The sequence below is a fragment of the Podarcis pityusensis genome (genome assembly GCF_964106645.2).
Source record: "Podarcis pityusensis genome assembly, chromosome: 14".
Classification (NCBI taxonomy): domain Eukaryota; kingdom Metazoa; phylum Chordata; class Lepidosauria; order Squamata; family Lacertidae; genus Podarcis; species Podarcis pityusensis.
Genome location: NC_138039.1, coordinates 2,280,400 through 2,299,108, shown reverse-complemented (window position 1 = coordinate 2,299,108; position 18,709 = coordinate 2,280,400). Strand labels below are relative to the sequence as shown.

The following is an 18,709-nucleotide window of genomic DNA, read 5'->3' as shown; positions in this document are numbered from 1 at the left end:
ACGAGACAAGCGCAGAGTTGAGAGGCATCCCGGCAGAGCTACAGGTATGCAGTTCGCGCACAAACACAACACCACCCCTCTTCAAACAGATCTTCGAACCTCCACTTTGCTCACCAGGCTCTGAGAGACCCTCGCAAGATCTCACACAACCGCCTTGGGTTTCCGCAAGAGCCTCCCAGAGCCCTGAATGCAAGGCGGAGAGCTTAGGGAGAAAGCTGCCCCAAAAGAGCTTTTAAGCTCTTTGCCTTCCGTGCATTTAATTTGGGCGAGTTCAGCCGGCCAGCTGCCAAGCGCACAAAGTTGAAATTGCGCAAGTTGGATGTGGCACAACGTGGAAGGGTTTTGATCGGTGCAGGGATGGCTATTCCGCCTGAGGTTCCTGTAGAAAATCTGGGGCACTTGGGAACTATAGTCCAAAACATCTGGAGAGTGCCAGATGTTGGCATAGGCTGCACTAACCACTGCACCACATGGCTCTGCTTAACCCCAGCTTCCTGAGAAACAGCCTTCTTTTTCCGAAGGATATGCCCCTCTTCTTCCCACCAGCGTTTCCTTACAGTCTCTCCAGTCTCCAGGCGCCAAGACTGGTTGTTTATTCCAAAAGAATAAATAAAATCATATGGGATCATTTCACCAAAATGATAGACTCCAGAGAGAGACTGCACACACACCAGCTCTGCTCCCTTATATTAAGACTGTTCCAATTACCTAAAGAGGACAAGGAAATCTGGATCTGCTTTCATTCTTCCCCTTGCAACGTAGTGCTGCTTTTTGTTTTTGCTTTATATATAGATTGCCGCAATAATAATTCAAGCCTGTCTGAATGGATTGTCTTAATCAAGTCCCCTCCTTCTCTCATCAGATGCCTTCGCGGGTTGTTAAGGAATCGGAGGAGGAATGCAACCGAGCAAATAAAGGACACTAAAAGAGCCTGGCTGAGTTGCTGTGCAAACAAGATAAGGCCACAATAAACACAAAGAAAAGGAGAGCGAAAAAGGCCGGACTTGGCACACAGAGACATTTGTCCTTTCCACACTCCGTTTGTCAGCATCGAGCGGAACAACAACCGCAAGAAGTGATCAGGCTTCTGTAAGGCGGTCAGCCCTAATTCCGTGCCAAGGCAAGCAGCATTCTGCAACCCACGTGGATTATGCATCTGGAGCAAAATTTGCAGTGTGAGAGGCAGCGTGGTGTAGCAGTTAGAGCATCAGACTAGGATCTGGGAGAGGCCAGGGTTCAAATCCCTGCTCAGCCAGCTTGCTTGCTGGTTACCTGCCTCTCAGTCTAGCCCACCTCACAGGGCTGTTGTGGGGATTAAATGAGGTTGGGGGGGGAGCAATATGTATGTCACCTTGAGCTCCCTGGAGAAAAGGGTGGGATATAAATGCAATAAAGGTAAAGGGACCCCTGACCATTAGGTCCAGTCGTGGACGACTCTGGGGTTGCAGCACTCATCTTGCTTTACTGGCTGAGGGAGCCGGCGTACAGCTTCTGGGTCATGTGGCCAGCATGACTAAGCCGCTTCTGGCGAAACCAGAGCAGCGCACAGAAATGCCGTTTACCTTCCCGCCGGAGCGGTACCTATTTATCTACTTGCACTTTGAGGTGCTTTCAAACTGCTAGGTTGGCAGGAGCAGGGACCGAGCAACGGGAGCTCACCCCATCGCCGGGATTCGAACCACCGACCTTCTGATCAGCAAGGCCGAGGCTCTGTGGTTTAACCCACAGCGCCACCCATGTCCCTTATAAATGCAATAAATAAATGCAATAGACAAACAGATAGACAAGTATCAGGGACTCTAGGGTATGAATTAGGAATCACAGGAGGTGGCCTTGTATGTTGTGTGTGGCCAGGCATTGGAGGGAAGGGGACACAGGTTTGTGACATTGGTTCCTGCTACCAGCAGGCAGAATGATGCCTTTGGGTGACGTTCGAAGGTTCTCCTAGGGGTTTAAGTGGATGCTAAATCCCAAATCCCTCTGGGGTCTCTGAGGCCTTTCTGTACTTGAGCAGAATTGCAGAATACACATGTCAGGAAGCAGATCTGGACTCAAGCCAATTTACTCCACTCCGACCCTTTTTTCATCCCCTCTCTTGGAGGAAGTACAATGGAACATCGGTTTTCGAACATAATCCGTTCCGGAAGACCATTCAACTTCTGAAATGTTCGAAAACCAAGGATCAATGGGCGGCTGGCAAAATCCATTGAAAAAATGGAAGAACACACAGCGGAAACCATTCGACTTCCGAGGCGCATTCGAAAACGGAAGCAATTACTTCCCGGTTTTCGGCTTCCGAATCATTCTGCTTCCAAGACGCTCAAAAACCGAGGTTGTATTTCTCTCCAGAATGGTTATGCAACCGCAGAAGCAAATTGAATTAAGAAATGTTCCTATTAAAGGCTATCTCTTGGGAGTTGAATCTGAATGTCAGAAGATTCGGAATAGAAAAAAGGAAATTTTCTTTTATCCACCCAGAATCTTCCAATCTAGCTTCACTACATGTCCAATAGTTCTAGTGGTAGGAAGAAGAAGAAAAATCTCGCTCCCCTTTCTCCAGGCTGTGAATAATTAGCAAAAACAACGAGAACAGCAACGACCGATGACATTGCGCTACAATTTCTTCCCAGAAAACAAAACAGAGCTAGTCTGCTGCACTAGGTTCAGGTATTCACACAAAGCACTAATAAACCATGGCTTGCTGTACTGTGAGAACCAGGTCCTTTTAGCATTTGCTTTGCAACTGAATAGGCTTTGCATTCGTTAGGAGACTGCCTTTAAGATAAATACTGCTTGTTATATGATGCATTTGCATGCTATATTTTGAAGGCATCCTCCTCACCCCCCAGGATGACACAGAGTTTGGTTTGGGAGACATGCAAACCGAAACCTACATGCACATTTATTTGCAAGCAACTTTTCGCAGAAAGAAGCGGAAATCCTGGATGCAGAAGACTTACTGTTGCGACTGTTTCTCGGCTAGTTCGTTTGTTTTCTCCTGGAATCGAGGAAGGAAACAAAGAAAGAAAGGGAAAGGGAATGAAATATCACTGACACTGTGAAGATGAGAAAGTGCCCAAATCTGCACAGCCAGTCCCAATTTTGCTTGCTAGCCACGTTTTCTCACAATAAACTTCTCATCCCTCCCCCCCTAGTGAGTGTTCATTCGCAGCAGGCAAACCCAAAGATTTGCAGAAGGATAACCAATCTTCAGAGGAGAAAATTCCAAAGGACGGGCTAATCAAGACTGAGCATGCTCAGTGGCCGTGGAATTACCGGCGGGTGTTGTGGAAAACAGGGGGACAGAATGGAGAGGCTGGAATCTTGAACAGCGGAACTCCATGCTGCAGGAAAAGGAGTCCATGTAACAACAACAACGTTTATCCCCGCCCATCTGGCTGGGTTTCCGCTGCCACTCTGGGCGGCTTCCAATGTAGCTGTCTTATACTAAGGAATAAAGCAACTGATGAATCAGTCAGATTGCTGGTCCATTTCACTCGTTATTATCTCTTCTGACTGGCAGCTGCTCCTCTCTGGGGTATTGAGCAGAGAAAGGCTTTACTTGGGACTGTGTTGATTCTGTCCCACTGTTGAATGGTTCTTACCATTGGAAAAAGTTCTTCCTAATGTTTAGTTGGAATCTAAGCAGGCCTTGTCGAGTGATGCTTGACATTAAGGAAAACACCCTGGGCCAAAACTGGTTAACCACCTTGCTTTCCCACACAAGTGCACCTAACTTTTATTTTATTTTATTTATCTTATTTTATTTATCTTATTTTATTTATCTTATTTTATTTTATTTATATACTGCCCTTTAGCCAAAGATCCCAGGGTGGTGTACAATATTAATAACCTCATGGGGTTGCAGAGATTGTCTGAATGAACTTAGTGCTTAGCATATATTTTTAGCTGCTATTTTGCTAATTTTTTAAATATCGTTTTATAAATTCTAAATGCTGCATTGATTTGTTAATCACATGACTTGCCGTAATTGTGAGGTTTAGCTTAATTTTTAGTTGCTGTTTTGTTAAGGTGTGTGTGTGTTTTTCTTAGATTGCAACTGTTTTATTGATAATTGGTTAATTATTTTATATGATGCATGCTGTATTCGCAATGTGCTATTACATTTTATTATGTTATGGTTATTTATTGGTTGTAAGCTGCTTTGAGATTCTTTTGAATGAACAGCGGCATAGAAATACAATCAATCAATGAATCAATTTACGCAGCATAATAAGGAAAACGGAACCCAGAGCCTAATAATACACAGCATCATGATAACATAGTCATAATAACAGTCCCTCCTCTCCACGCATTTAACAGCTCATATAGATGGTTTAACGGCCCAAGGCCTGGTTAAAGAGGACGTGCAGTGATGGTGCCAGGTGAGCCTCTCTGGGGAGAGCATTCCACAAATGGGGAGCCACCACTAAAAAGGCCCTGTTCTCTTTGACCGAAAGAAGGAGAGAGATTCAATTATATATGTGGGAATGTTATATATGTGGGAATGTTCAATATCCTTCCTAACTCGCGCTAGCAAGTTCTATAACTGAGCAGAGTTTTAACATTCCCCTTTGAACGCACAGCAGGTAGCTGGTTGCAGGCTTGTTTAAGCTTCTCAGTATAGATTCCTGGTAAGATCCTTTCCCTCTTAAAAGAATAAACACTCCACAATCTTGTGTAAAGTATATAAAAGTAGTTTACTCACATCATCAGTTCACAGTTGGATCCCTGAAGGCAGACTTAGTTACAAAGATATATACATGTGGGTCTAACCCATATGGGGGGTTAATCCCAGTGACTGCAGACTGGCAGTCACTTCGATGAAAGGAAGATGGAAAAGAAAGGAGGAGGGCTGCGGGCCTTGTGCTTTTGTTACCTGCACAGGTAACCTGGTCACATGCCAGAGGAAGTATGTCCCAGTCCAGGAGGAAACAGGAAGTTTTCGACTGGCTGGACCAAACATCCCCCTGCATGTCCACTCTAGGAAAACGAGGAATGTTGTACTTGACTGCTATTTACGTACCACATCCCACAATATATCCAATATATACTGACCCACACGGTCCTCTGTATCATCTTAGCCAACTTGAGGAGGAGATGGCCAAACTCCCCGGGCCTGAAGTGGCCGGCCGAGTGCTGGACGCAGAGGCAGAGGAGGAAGGCGGGTGCCAGCTTGTGGTCGTCGCTGGTGGGCTCGATGAGCGTGACGATCCTCCGCAGCAGCAGGTCCTCGCTGGCCTTGTCAAACTCCAGCTGCAGCTTCCGGCGGCCTCCCCTCCGCCCAGAGGGTCCCTGCGGCGGCGCTGGCGCCTTCTTGGCCGACGAGCCCTTGTCCCTCGCCTGGCTGCCGCAGACCCTGCAGGTGGAGGGCAGCTCAGGCTCGGAGGCTCGGCGCGCGGCCTTCAGCCTCATGAGGGTCTGGGCGGGCAGCGGCTGCGTCTTCACGGGGTCCTTGTAGAGCAGCAGGTAGTAGAGGCCGAGGGAGATGAGGTCGCCGTGGTGGAGAGCCGCCGTCCTGCCCACCTCGGAGAAGTTGATGGAGACGGCCGCCCCTGCGATGGGCTCCAGGACCAGCTTCTCTTCAGGGCGGTGGCTGGAGCGGCTGGACGCCTTGACCTTCCGGATGGTGCAATGGAGGGGGAGGATGTCGGGAGCAGAGAGGCTGATGCTGGGCTTGCTGGCTTGAGTCCTCTGGCCGACGGTGTGCTGGTCGCGATTCAGCAAATAGACCAAGCTGTCCTGCACAGAGAAAACCACAAACATACACAGAGAAAGACGTTTATTCGATATTTTCCTTCCTTCCTGCACTGAGTGGACTAGATGGCTTTTGAGGTCCAACTCTAAAATTCTATGATTCTATTCCATTTATGGGACGCGGGTGGTACTGTGGTCTAAACCACAGAGCCTAGGACTTGCCGATCAGAAGGTCAGCAGTTCAAATCCCCGCGACAGGGTGAGCTCCCGTTGGTTGGTCCCTGCTCCTGCCAACCTAGCAGTTCGAAAGCACATCAAAGTGCAAGTAGATAAATAGGTACCGCTCTGGCGGGAAGGTAAACAGCGTTTCTGTGCACTGCTCTGGTTCGCCAGAAGCGGCTTAGTCATGCTGGACACATGACCCGGAAGCCGTACACCGGCTCCCTCGGCCAATAAAGCGAGATGAGCGCCGCAACCCCAGAGTCGGCCATGACTGGACCTAATGGTCAGGGGTCCCTTTACCTTTATCTTTATTCCTATTATATTCCACCGTCAATGGTCCATCTCAATGACCCATCTGGGCCAGCATCCTGTTTTCTTTTTAATGTATTTATTTGGTTTTTCAGATTAAGATTTGACAGTCACATATTCAACATACAACATAAACACAAGGTTCCAAAAATCTCCTGGACGTCTCTCCTCCCCTTTGTGGGTCCTCATTATATATCATTTTGAGGTTTCCCTTTTCCTAATAATGTTCCCATTTTTTGCAGGGGAACAAGCACCAAGAAATAGTTTGATGCTGAGTCCATGAAGGAGCATCTGTCTCCGTATTGTCTTCACTGGGGGGCAATGGCTCTCCAAGGTTTCAGGTGCTGAGATGCTAAGGATGGAACCTAAGAATGTCAGAAGAGCCTGCTGGATCAGGCCCGCCTTGATGGACTCAGTATCAATCTGTTCCCTGAGCTCCTTCCAAATGACAAGGCTCAACCCTACTGCAAGCTGTGGTCGGCGTGGCAAGCAAGGAGATGGTGCCTCTGAGGATGTGCAGAGAGCCTTCCGTTCACTACCGAGTCACAGGAGACCAGAGACCAGGGAGCAGCTTCCATGCTGACCTGGCTAGTTTCTGTTCTCTTTGTATATATATTTGCTTTTTCAGATTAAAATTTGACAGTCACATATTCAACATACAACATAAACACAAATCTCCCGGACTTCCTTCCTCCCTTTTGTGGGTCCTGTTGTTAATCATTTCCTCCTGCATCTTTTATAATATAATTCCAAATCTTTTATCTCTCCATTGTATCCAAAATTCACCATTAAACTACAAGGTTTATTCCAATCCTACTAATGATTTTAACTGCTTACAATGGTCTTTAAGATAAGTTATACATTTTCCCCATTCCTTATTAAAATTTTGGTCTTCCTGATTTCTGATTCTTCTGGTCATTTTAGCCATTTTGGCATAATCCATCAACTTGATCTGTCACTCTGTGAATCTGTCCTCTTTTAAAGCCATCCAAGTTGATGGCCATCCCTGCTTCAAGTGGGAGGGAGTTCCACAGTCTAACTCTGTGTTACATGAAGAAGAGCTTCCTTTTGCCTGTCCAGAATCACCCAGCATTTGGCTTCATTGGATCTCCCCGAATTCTAGTGTAACGAGAGAAGGAGAAAAACTCCCTCTCCACTTTCTGTACGCTTTGCATAAATTTATACATCTCTTATCGTGTTTCCTCTCGCTCACCTTTCCTCTGAACTAGAAAGCCCCAAACATTGTAAGCTTTCTTCGAAAGGGACTTGTTCCTTCCCTCACTTCTTTTCTGAACCTTTTTCAGCTCCGTAAGATATTTCTGACGCGTGGTCACCGGAACCGTACATAGCATGACAAACACGGTTGCACGAGAGATTTCTTTAATGCCATTAGGTTATTGGCCGTTTTGTTTTCAGGGGTGAACTACAGCCCCCAGAATTGCTTTAGGGAAAGGATGTGCTTTGAATGTGCACCCGATGAATCTGAGAACGGGAAGATTTGGGACGGATAAAAAGAAATCCTCCATGCAGCACAGAGTTAACTGTGGAACTCCCCAAATCAGGAGGCAGTGAGGAATGAATTGGATAAATGAATGAATTAAAAAATCTGAGGACCCTAAACTTGTGCACCCCCTGCCTCTTTGTGGTGAAAGGGCCTGGCAACGATCTGTAGCCGATCCCATGGCCCCAGCCCTCCCGAATTCAAGGGTGCTGTCATGTAAGACTGAAATCTGCCTTACTCGCTGCTAACACATGGGTCCTCTTACATGTGTTTGTGGGTTATTGGTTTTGCCTTGTGCATTTTTGGTTTTGGTGCATTCTTGGTGCATTGGTTTTGCCTGATTGTGCATTTCATGTTCTCGTTTTGTTTTTTTACATTGTGAACCGCCCTGAGATCTTCGAATGAAGGACGGTTGTACAAAGCTTGGTAAATACAGTGGAGCCTCGGATTACGTTGCCTCCGGCTTAGGTCACCCTCGGATTGAGACCAGCGCAAACCCGGAAGTACCAGATTCGGTTACTTCCGGGTTCGCAACGTTTGCGCACGCGCAGAAGCGCTAAATCGTGCACGTGCGCAGATGCAATACTTTGCATTGCATCATTTTCGGGTTGCGGCGGGGTCTCTGGAACGGATCCCGAGGTTCCACTGTACAGTGGTATCTCGGGTTAAGTACTTAATTCATTCCGGAGGTCCGTTCTTAACCTGAAACTGTTCTTAACCTAAAGCACCACTTTAGCTAATGGGGCCTCCCGCTGCTGCCGTGCCACCGGAGCACGATTTCTGTTCTCATCCTGAACCCGAGGTACTATTTCTGGGTTACCGGAGTATGTAACCTGAAGTGTATGTAACCCAAGGTACCACTGTAGTAATAATGACAGCAACTTTGATTTTGCAAAAATTGTCACGGATTAAGTTGCCTGCTGTTGCTTCGGTTTTTTCTGCACACCACTCACAAATACACACACACACACACACACACACACACATATACATACACAGACATACAGTAGACCCTTGGGTTATGTTACTCTAGAGTAACGTAAACTTCGGGTTGCAAAAATGGCAAACCCGGAAGTATTTTTCCAGGTTTTGCCGCTCGCGCATGCGCAGAAGCACTCTATCGTGCTGTGTGCATGCGCATAACCAGCGCATCTGGATACGGATTTTTCCGGGTGCGCACGGACCCCCGGAACAAATTAAATTTGTACCCAGAGGGTCCACTGTATATAAAGCGGTAGACCTAAATGCCGCAGAGCCTAGCAAAGGCGCGTCTCGCCTGCTTACGTGTTGCTGGCTGTAGCCCTGCAGGAGAAGCAGGTGCGGAGACTGGTACAGCGAGTAGCGCAGGCTGTTGCCACTTTGGTCCCCTGCGGGCGCCGTCTGTGCATCCCTGCCGCTCTCCAGGCACTGGAGGGTCTCGGGCAGCGTGGAGTAGTGCCTCCTCAGCTGCTCCTCCTGCTGCCCCCCTTCGGCGCTGGCGCTGCCCGCCTGGCTGAGGCTGGTCTCGCTGACGGTGCGGCGGAGGGAGGTCTGTGTGGCATGGCTCTTGCACCCCGTCAGAAGCGTCATGGTGCCCTTGGTGCGGTTGCGCTGGAGCTTCCGGGCCTGAGCATTGATCCCTGGGAGGGGGAACAAGAGGGGATTTCATGCCAGGCATCAAAACAACACACATTATTATTATTATTATTATTATTATTATTACTATTGCCCTGCCTTTTTGCCTGGCAGAGATTCAAGGCGGCTTACAGGTGGGGAATTGTTAAAAAGTTAAGCATACATATGTGAAAAATCTATTAAAACCATGAAGAGAATTATTAGTTAAATGACAATTTTAAAAGTAACAGAGAAATTAAGAAATGCAGAACAAGTGATAAAGAACGAAAAATCTTCAGAGGTTGTTGACGGAAGTCTAAAATATTGTATAAGATAAGAAGTTATGTTAAATGAATGTTGGAAATGATATGTTAAAAAACTAATAAAAATGTATAAAAAGGGAAAAAAAGAAAAATCTATTAAAACCATACTTACTTACTTCGCCAAACCTTTATTAAGCATTACAAGTATAGGCCATCATAAAACATCCATATATAAAATTTTAAAATATATACAAATAAACAGCCATGTAAAAGGTGCAATAACGAGGCTTTTCATGGGAGTTTCTTCCCACTAAATAGTGCCAATAATTGAGAAGACTCCCTGGAAAAGACCCTGATGTTGGGAAAGATGGAGGGCCCAAGGAGAAGGGGACGACGGAGGACGAGATGGTGGGACAGTGTTCTCGAAGCTACCAGCATGAGTTGGACCAAACCGCGGGAGGCAGTGGAAGACAGGAGTGCCTGGCGTGCTCTGGTCCAGGGGGTCACAAAGAGGCGGACACGACTAAAGGACAACAATTCCCTCAACCTCCACCTCACACCCATCAAGTAAGACAAAAGAAATATTGACAAGTTCCTGGTTGATCACACCTCTTGACCAAGAACCTCATCCATTCCTGGATGGTTTGCTACTGTCCACAGGATGCCGACCTGTTTTCGCACGCATTTGCCAGGATGCCAGCTATGATCTCTTATGCAAGAGGCTGATCCCAGGTTTCGGGGATTACGGCTGTCTTTTGCCAGTTTCCCAAGCCCGCCCCCCTTCGGTAGCCATCTTTTCCCTGAGCAGAACAACGTTGGGAGTTGTGTGGTGTTGTGCGTTATGTGGTGCTTTGAGGAGACATTGTGTGTGAACAAAGGGGGGGGGGGTTACACGCCACATGCTGGAGGGGGGAAGAAACCCCTTCCATCATTATAAAAATAACAGTGCAAACAGAAGTCTCTTCTGGGGTGGAAGAAAACTTTTGAGCCGCTGAAAGGTAGCTCTCAGCACAGCAGTCGTCAGTGGCAGTGACATTTTTCACAGGGGAACAATTAGGGAAAGAGGTGCCAGCTCACGAGGGCGATTGGGGGGGGGGCGACATCGCGATGTCCCAACTTCGTGCTCATGAGCATCACACCTCCCTCCCTAAGCTGAGCAGAAGATTCCTGGGTTTGGGGAAGAAGGCGCCTGGCTTTAATACAGTGAACGCGGGTGGCGCTGTGGGTTAAACCACAGAGCCTAGGACTTGCCGATCGGAAGGTCGGCAATTCGAATCCCCCCGACAGGGTGAGCTCCCATTGCTCAGTCCCTGCTCCTGCCAACCTAGCAGTTCAAAAGAACATCAAAATGCAAGTAGATAAATAGGTACTGCTCCGGCAGGAAGGTAAACGGCGTTTCTGTGCGCTGCTCTAGTTTGCCAGAAGTGGCTTAGTCCTGCTGGCCACATGACCCGGAAGCTGTACGTCGGCTCCCTCGGCCAATAAAGCGAGATGAGCACCGCAACCCCAAAGTCAGCCATGACTGGGGTCCCTTTACATTTACCTTTACCTTTACCTTGGGTTAAGAACTTAATTCGTTCTGGAGGTCCATTCTTAACCTGAGGTACCACTTTAACTAATTGGGCCTCCCACTGCCGCCGCACAATTTCTGTTCTCATCCTGAAGCAAAGTTCTTAACCTGAGGTACTATTTCTGGGTTAGCGGAGTCTGTAACCTGAAGCGTCTGTAACCCGAGGTACCACTGTACTTTTGTCATAAGAATTTAAGGTCTCAAATATACAAATTAAATGTTCATAAATTTACAAGGCAAACACACAAATAAATAAATATATAAACCACATGTCTGAAACAGTACAGGAAAATAGTCCTGGAACCATTTTAACTCTCCCAAATTGACCTCAAATGTTTCTCTGCAAGGAGAGAGGAAATGGAAAAAACCTCCCCATTGTCTCTTTGCTCACAAAACCTGCCATAAGGGCACATGAATATGGTGGAGCCTGTGACCCTGACTCAGGAATTAAGTATTTATCATCACAAAAGGATGGCCAGGCTCTCCTGGTAAACCCATTAACAGCCAGGTAAACCCATCAACAGGTTTCTTGCCAGACAGGATTCTGTTGTAGATGCCTCTTCTGTGATGTACCGTAATTTTTGCTCTATAAGACTCACTTTTCCCCTCCTAAAAAGTAAGGGGAAATGTGTGTGCGTCTTATGGAACGAATGCAGGCTGTGCAGCTATCACAGAAGCCAGAACAGCAAATGGGATTGCTGCTTTCACTGTGCAGCGATCCCTCTTGCTGTTCTGGTTTCTGAGATTCAGAATATTTTTTTTCTTGTTTTCCTCCTCCAAAAACTAGGTGCGTCTTGTGGTCTGGTGCGTCTTATAGAGCGAAAAATACGGTATGTATGATGTATGGGGGGGGGGAGTCTTGGGCTGCAGGGTGGGCAATTTAAAAAGTTTATATAAGGCTGTGCACACCATTGTTCGGGGTCCCTCCTGCATGGGGTGAGTGAGGACCCTGTTGCAGAAGTTCAATAAAGATCAGGCTTTGCTTCTCAATGTTCTCTGCTTGGCCCCTGTTATTTTCTCCTACCGATAGGGAACCCACTTAAGGACTCTATATGGGCTTCTGGGTACCCCATAAGGGGAAAAGGGCAGATTTTGTTTACAACACTTTAATACAGTGGTACCTCTGGATGCGAACGGGATCCATTCCGGAGCCCCGTTCGCATCTTGAAGTGAACACCACCCGCATCTGCGCGCCTGCACGGGTCGTGATTCGCCGCTACCACACATGCGCGTGATGTCATTTTGAGCGTCTGCCCATGCGTGAGTGGCGAAACCAGGAAGTAACGCGCTCTGTTACTTCCGGGTCGCCGCGGAGCGCAACCCAAAAATGCTCAACCCGAAGCTACTTCAACCCAAGGTATGACTACTCTAATTTACCAGGAACATTTAGGGAACTAGCCACGTCCCCTTAGTCCACTGACCACACGTCACTGGCAGTCACAGGAAGCAAGCAGATGCCAGGGGAAGAAAGCCCACGCCCAGCTCTTCTGCAACCAACCAAGAAATGCAGGACAGATGCCGTAGGGGGGAGGGCACTCGCTGTCGCTCCTCTGCCAGCTGGGTAGTAAAAAAATCTGCAGGCTAGTAATTTCTATGGGCTTATTTACAAGGTCGACACAACCAGCTCTTCTGATGGCCAATATCCGCCCCTCCTTCTCTCTCTGCCACTTCCGGCCTGCACTGAGACGATGCATGTGAGATTGATATAGATCTGAATAATAATAATATAATAATAATAATAATAATAATAATTTATTTATACCCCACCCTTCTTTCTGGGTTTCCCCAGCCACTCTGGGCAGCTGCCAACAAAATATAAAAAAACGCAATAAAACATCAGACATTAAAAACTTCCCTAAACAGGGCTGCCTTCAGATGTCTTCTAAAAATCAGAGAGTTGTTTGAAGGTACCGTCTTCAGTTGCAGATATCTCCTGGATATATGGAGTTATTACTTAATGCTTGTGGATAGGCAAATGCTATTTGGCGGACGTCTGGCTGGAAGGAGACTTTGGCCAGGGACTTCTTGGCTCACAGCTCCTGCACTCAGCTCTCCCGCTATGCCCCCCGCAGTTTTTAGGCTGCCCTCCCAAAGCACATTTACCGGGAAGCAAAGCCACGCTGGTTTCTATCGGGGTAGTCACAGGATTAGAGCACAGGGCTTGTGTATCCAAGACCAAAGTCATTGATGGAAGTCCCCACCATAGGTGTGCAGGATCTCAAGGTATGACTGCTTTTAAACTAGCAAGAAAAGTTCAGGAACAGACCAGGGGGGAGGGCAGGAAGCATAACAGATTTCCATCATTTAAAAAAAACACCATCATGCCCCACCCTCCTGGCCCCCATTTGGCTCTCGTCTCCGAAACATGCAGCGATATAATCCAGATTGCAAAATTCATTCCAAGACAACACACTGAGGATGCGAAAAGGGGGGAAAGAGAGAGACAAAACCATTTCCATCCCCGCTAACTGTCTGCTTGGCTCAGCTGTAAAAACAACGGCAATAGTCCAATCTTTCCCTGACAGCTTTCTCTCCAGCTTCCCTTTCCCCCTCCCAAATTCTCTCACTCTCCTTTTTCTTAGAAACCCAACCTCCCCCCCCCACAACCCCATCAAAGAAACCCATCTGGGGGCTTGACAGCATCCCTCCACAGCTGGCTGGCGTTGTAGTGAGCAGAGAGGGCATTTTTCCAAAAAACCAAACAAGAAATTTAAAAGCAAAAGCTGGAACGCAGAAGGCGATACACCCCCTGCCCCCGCCAGCTGAGAGGGATGGATTGGGGGGGGGGAGTCAATGGCTTACCATGGATCAGGGGGTGTGCGGTGTCCCAGACCCTCTCTGGCATAGGCTATGGGCACCTGCCTCCTGCAGTCAAGGCTGGCAGGACCTGCAGACTGCAGTGAGCCTCCTGTTCGCTTTGCTGCAGAGGCAAGAAATAATTAACTTCTCTACACCGTCTCTTCAGGAAAAAAAAGAAGAGGAAGGCTGCCAGGAAGACAAATGTGGGACTCTGGGCGTTTTGCGAGCACCCAAATGCAAAAGCCCAAATGGCGTCCCTGCTCTGGACCCAAGTGGTAGAGTCTCCTCCCCCTCCCCAAAGTGGAACAGTCCTCTGCAAATCATCCTCGCTCTTCTGTGCTGCAAGGTGTAAAGTTGGAGCAAAGTTAGGGAGCTTCTCAGCAGGCAGAGAAAGAGGACCCGAAGCAGTTGTGTGCCAGAGGCTGCAAACCCCAAACGCAGCAATGTAACGAGCGGCGAAATGATGAGCATGGTGCCCACAAATCTGCTTGCCCCCCCTGCCCAATGGCAGAGCCGGGCGACTTTCATACCTTGCATCCACTGCTATCTTGTCTATGATGTAAATCCAGCGGGAGCCTCTACTTGGTGAATGCCACCATTTCCCACTCCTGTGCTTTAAAAAATAATAATCCAAAAGCAAAAAGCCCCTGAAGCATTTTCTTTGGGTTCTTCTCTGCTAAAAATGACCGCCTGGACACATGCAGAAGACAGACTCTTCTGGAAACAGAGATTTCCCCCTCTGCCAAAGTTGGGGAGGGGGCCGGGAAAGGCACCCCCACCTTGTTCACGAGAGAGCAAGACTCTTTTACAGAGCAGGCAAAACCCTCTAAGTCTGAGCCAGCCAGCTGTGTGTCCCATGTTGATCCCAACATCCAAGCTAGTGCCTTATTTGGTGAGGAACTCTCCCTGGGTTCCAAAATTCATTTTTGTTGTTGTTGTTCTTTTAAAGTCCATCCTTCCTTTGCTGGGAAAATTAAAGAGGTGACCAGGGAAAGGGGGAGAGCGGGGAGGGCTGCCCATACTGTTTACATGCCTTGGGGATTAGAAGAGGTGGACAGAGAGAGCACAGTGTTCCGGCGCTGTGGCCTGCAGCCGTTTTAGGCAAAACCAGAGTCCTGCGCGGCCACAAACCTGCCCCAGCCGCTCAGCCAAAGGAAGGCAGTCGCGAGTCCACGCAGGAGTTGCGTTCGTGGCACGCGGCCAGAAGACAAGGCAAAATTTGGACGCCCCTTTGCCAAGGAATTGCATGCGCGTGAACTCGCACCAAGGCTCTTTTCAGAGTCCTGCAATGGCACCTGAGTGATGCCAGCTGCAGGGCTCTGCCAGGTTTCCGTGAATAAAAGAGAGAGAGATAAGATGAACGGGCCAAAGCCAGACTCTTTTCAAGAAAGAGGAGGAAACTGAGTCCTTGCAGGATTATTATTATTATTTATTAAATTTATATTTAAAGGGGCTCTGACTCACCACCACCCCAAGACTGCGTTGCCAATGGCCAAGGGGGCTGGGATTGAAGGTGCCCAAGACCCTCTGGAGGACCACAGCTTCGTCTCTCAAATGTCAGAGGTTTGTCAGACAGGGCGGCCATCAGAGGGCAGTCCTCCATCCACTGGTCTTCAACTGGTGGGTCGCAACAGGAGCACTTATCCCACTTTGCCGCTTCAATCAGCCAAACTGGCATTGCTACAGGTGCCACCAGATCCCCGTTCTGCATTTGTAAGAACTCAGTCGTTCAGTGTGGCACTTTGGAACTCCCTGCCTCTTGATATACCCAGCAGGCGCTTACGCTGTTCTCTTTTTGTTGCCTGCTAAAAGCATTCTTGCTTAGGCAAGCTTAGAAAGCTGGTGTGAGTTTCAATCTCTTTGGGTATTTGAACTTTTTGTATGCTTTGACCGCATGGCTCTGGTTTTCTTTCTAGATTTCCTTGTTTCATCCTATTGGCCTGTGGGGTTTTTCTACAGCCAAGCAGTGTACAAATTTGTGAAATAAAAACAAACTAAATACAGGCGTCTCCCCGACTTGCGTGCATTCTAGCCACAAGTGACCACATGTATGTGTGGCACCGAGAAAGAATTAAATACAATGGTACCTTGGTTCTCAAACTTAATCCATTCTGGAGGTCCGTTCCAAAACCAAAGCGTTCGAAAACCAAGGCGTGCTTTCCCATAGAAAGTAATTCAAAATGGATTACAGTGGTACCTCGGGTTACATACGCTTCAGGTTACATACGCTTCAGGTTACAGACTCCGCTAACCCAGAAATAGTACCTTGGGTTAAGAACTTTGCTTCAGGATGAGAACAGAAATCATGCTCTGGCGGTGCAGCAGCAGCAGGAGGTCCCATTAGCTAAAGTGGTGCTTCAGGTTAAGAACAGTTTCAGGTTAAGAACGGACCTCCAGAACAAATTAAGTACTTAACCTGAGGTACCACTGTAATCCATTCCAGACTTAAAAACAACCTCTGAAACAGCAATTTAACATGAATTTTACTATCTTACGAGACCACTGACCCATAAAATGAAAGCAATAAACAATGTACTGCAGTCACACAATCAATCAATCAGTAGCTGAACTGGGTTCCACACAGTCAGTGGTGGAGGAACCCTCTCCAGTACCCGGGGTGGGAAGCCGAGGAGCGGAGTGAACCGCCCAGCTGCGCATGCGCAATGTCTGTACGGACTGCGCATGTGCGGCAGCCCATAAAGACTGACAACACGGCCTCGGCCGCTCTACAGCTGGGGGGAGGCAGCAGGCCATCTTGTCGCCACCCGTGGGTGGCACCTGGGGCGGACCGCCCCCCCGCCACCCTTCGTACACCCCTGCGTACAATCACAAAAACAAAACAAAAAAGCCGGAAAAACAAAAACGCAAACCCAATAGCAAAAACAGACAGACCTCAGTGTAACACTCAAAATGGAAGCGTAACACTCAAAACAGAGCACGTTTGGCTTCCAAAAAAAGTTCGCAAACCGGAACACTTACTTCCAGGTTTGCAGTGTTCGGGTTCCAAGTTGTTTGAGTACCAAGGCATTTGAGAACCGAGGTACCGCTGTAATTAAAAAGAGCAATAGGCTAAGAAGCAGGTGAAAACACACACCAGCCTTTTGCACATCTGGCCAGACAGAGATGTTTTTAGCAGGCGCTGCAAACAGTGCAGCGAAGTTTCTTGCCTGGTGTCCATCGGCAGGGAGTTCCAAAGTGCAGATGCCGAAAGTTTGTTTTTTTCCTACCAATGCGGAACGGCTATTGCAGAAGAAAGTGCTGAGCAGAGCAAGTCAGCTCCTCCATGAATGGGAAGCCCTGGTGCCAAGTTATTCCTGGCAAGCGGCAGGAATGAGGCCTAGGAGGAGGAGGAGGAATGTGCCACGAAATTGCAGGCTTTGGGGACGACGGTGCAGGAATCGGACGCAGCAGAGCGCTTTTTGCAGCCCTGCCTCCCTTTGCAAGCCCAGCTCTCTTCCCGGTTTTCACCAGAGACATTGCACAGGCAGATTGCAAAGGAAACACCATAAAACGAAAAAGGCCGACCCCATTATGAGTGACATACAGGTCACAATATATTATTCATTTATTAATACATTTATTACACAGATATAAACCCTTTTGCGCAGGTCAATATAAAAACTGCTAAAGACAATTTTGGTTTAGACAAGCCTACCCCAGAAAGCTTAGAAAGCTGATGTGAATTTTAACTTATTGCATGTTTTAATGCACTGATTCTCCCCCCCCCCCAATTTTTTTTTTATAAACCACTCTTTTTTTTTGTAAACCACTCTTAGGTTTCTCTTTTGACAATCAATCAGTGTACAAATGTTTTGAAATAAAGACACAAATAAAAGCTACCTTTGGGCAGAAGGAAGATTCTGTACCTGTGCACTGTTTTCCGTATTTTTCCTGTTTCTGATTTTCTCTGTGGTTGTAAGAATCTGTATTTTTTCCTTATAGTAATTGTATTCGTACAACTGTTTCGGTTTTTATCCTCCACAGCTATCTATGTATTGACATTTGCGTGTTGATATTAGACATCAGTATTGGTATTTGCGTTCTGTGTTGCAAACAGCACTGTGGTCTTTTGACGAAGGGAAGTACAGTGGTACTTTGGTTCCCAAACCCGAAAACAAAGTACTGGTAAGTGATCTGGTTTTCAATTTTTTTCAGAAGCTGGATGTCCAATGCGGCTGTCGGCTATTGTTTCCGGGCCGCCTGCACCAATAAGAAGCCACGCCTCAACTTTTGAACATTTTGGAAGTAAACGGACTTTGGAAGTCTGGAACGGATCAAGTTTGAGAACAAAGATACCACTGTATTTGGCGCTTTTGGTTTTGCTATTTATTTTGCGATTTTGTTTTTGAGGCTTTTTCCGTTAATTTGTTTTTGTGACTGTGTGGAACCCAGTTCAGCTGATTGATTGATTGATTGTGTGATTGCGGAAATGGATAAAAGCCCCCCTCCAAACAATGACTATCATCAGAGCAAGTAAGGAAAAAAAATAATTTTAATTTTCATCATCTACAATACTGTCTTATTTATTTTATAGCACAGTACATTGATTGTTGCTTTCATTTTATGGATCAATAGTCTCGTTAGATAGTAAAATTCATGTTCAATTGCTGTTTTAGGGGTTGTTTTTAAAAGTCTGGAACAGATTACAGTGGTACCTCGGGTTAAGAACTTAATTCATTACGGAGGTCCGTTCTTAACCTGAAACTGTTCTTAACCTGAGGTACTACTTTAGCTAATGGGGCCTGCCACTGTGCC

The 18,709-nt window shown here is 47.2% G+C and overlaps 1 protein-coding gene across 3 annotated transcripts in view; it reads right to left on the bottom strand.

The window, feature by feature from the left end:
• Window positions 1-18,709, bottom strand: part of RADIL (Rap associating with DIL domain) — a 72,981-nt gene that overhangs the window by 22,912 nt on the left and 31,360 nt on the right. The window contains exons 1-4 of one of the 3 annotated variants that reach the window (XM_080980960.1): window positions 14,485-14,797; window positions 9,014-9,348; window positions 5,059-5,742; window positions 2,961-2,998 (exon numbers count right to left, since the gene is read on the bottom strand). In XM_080980960.1, coding sequence (XP_080837086.1) covers window positions 2,961-2,998; window positions 5,059-5,742; window positions 9,014-9,348; window positions 14,485-14,491 — 1,064 coding nt within the window. In that variant the 5' untranslated portion in view covers window positions 14,492-14,797. Of the gene's footprint in view, window positions 1-2,960; window positions 2,999-5,058; window positions 5,743-9,013; window positions 9,349-13,957; window positions 14,245-14,484; window positions 14,798-18,709 lie in introns of those variants that run through there. The other 2 variants (XM_080980959.1, XM_080980958.1) reach the window with 2 other exon arrangements.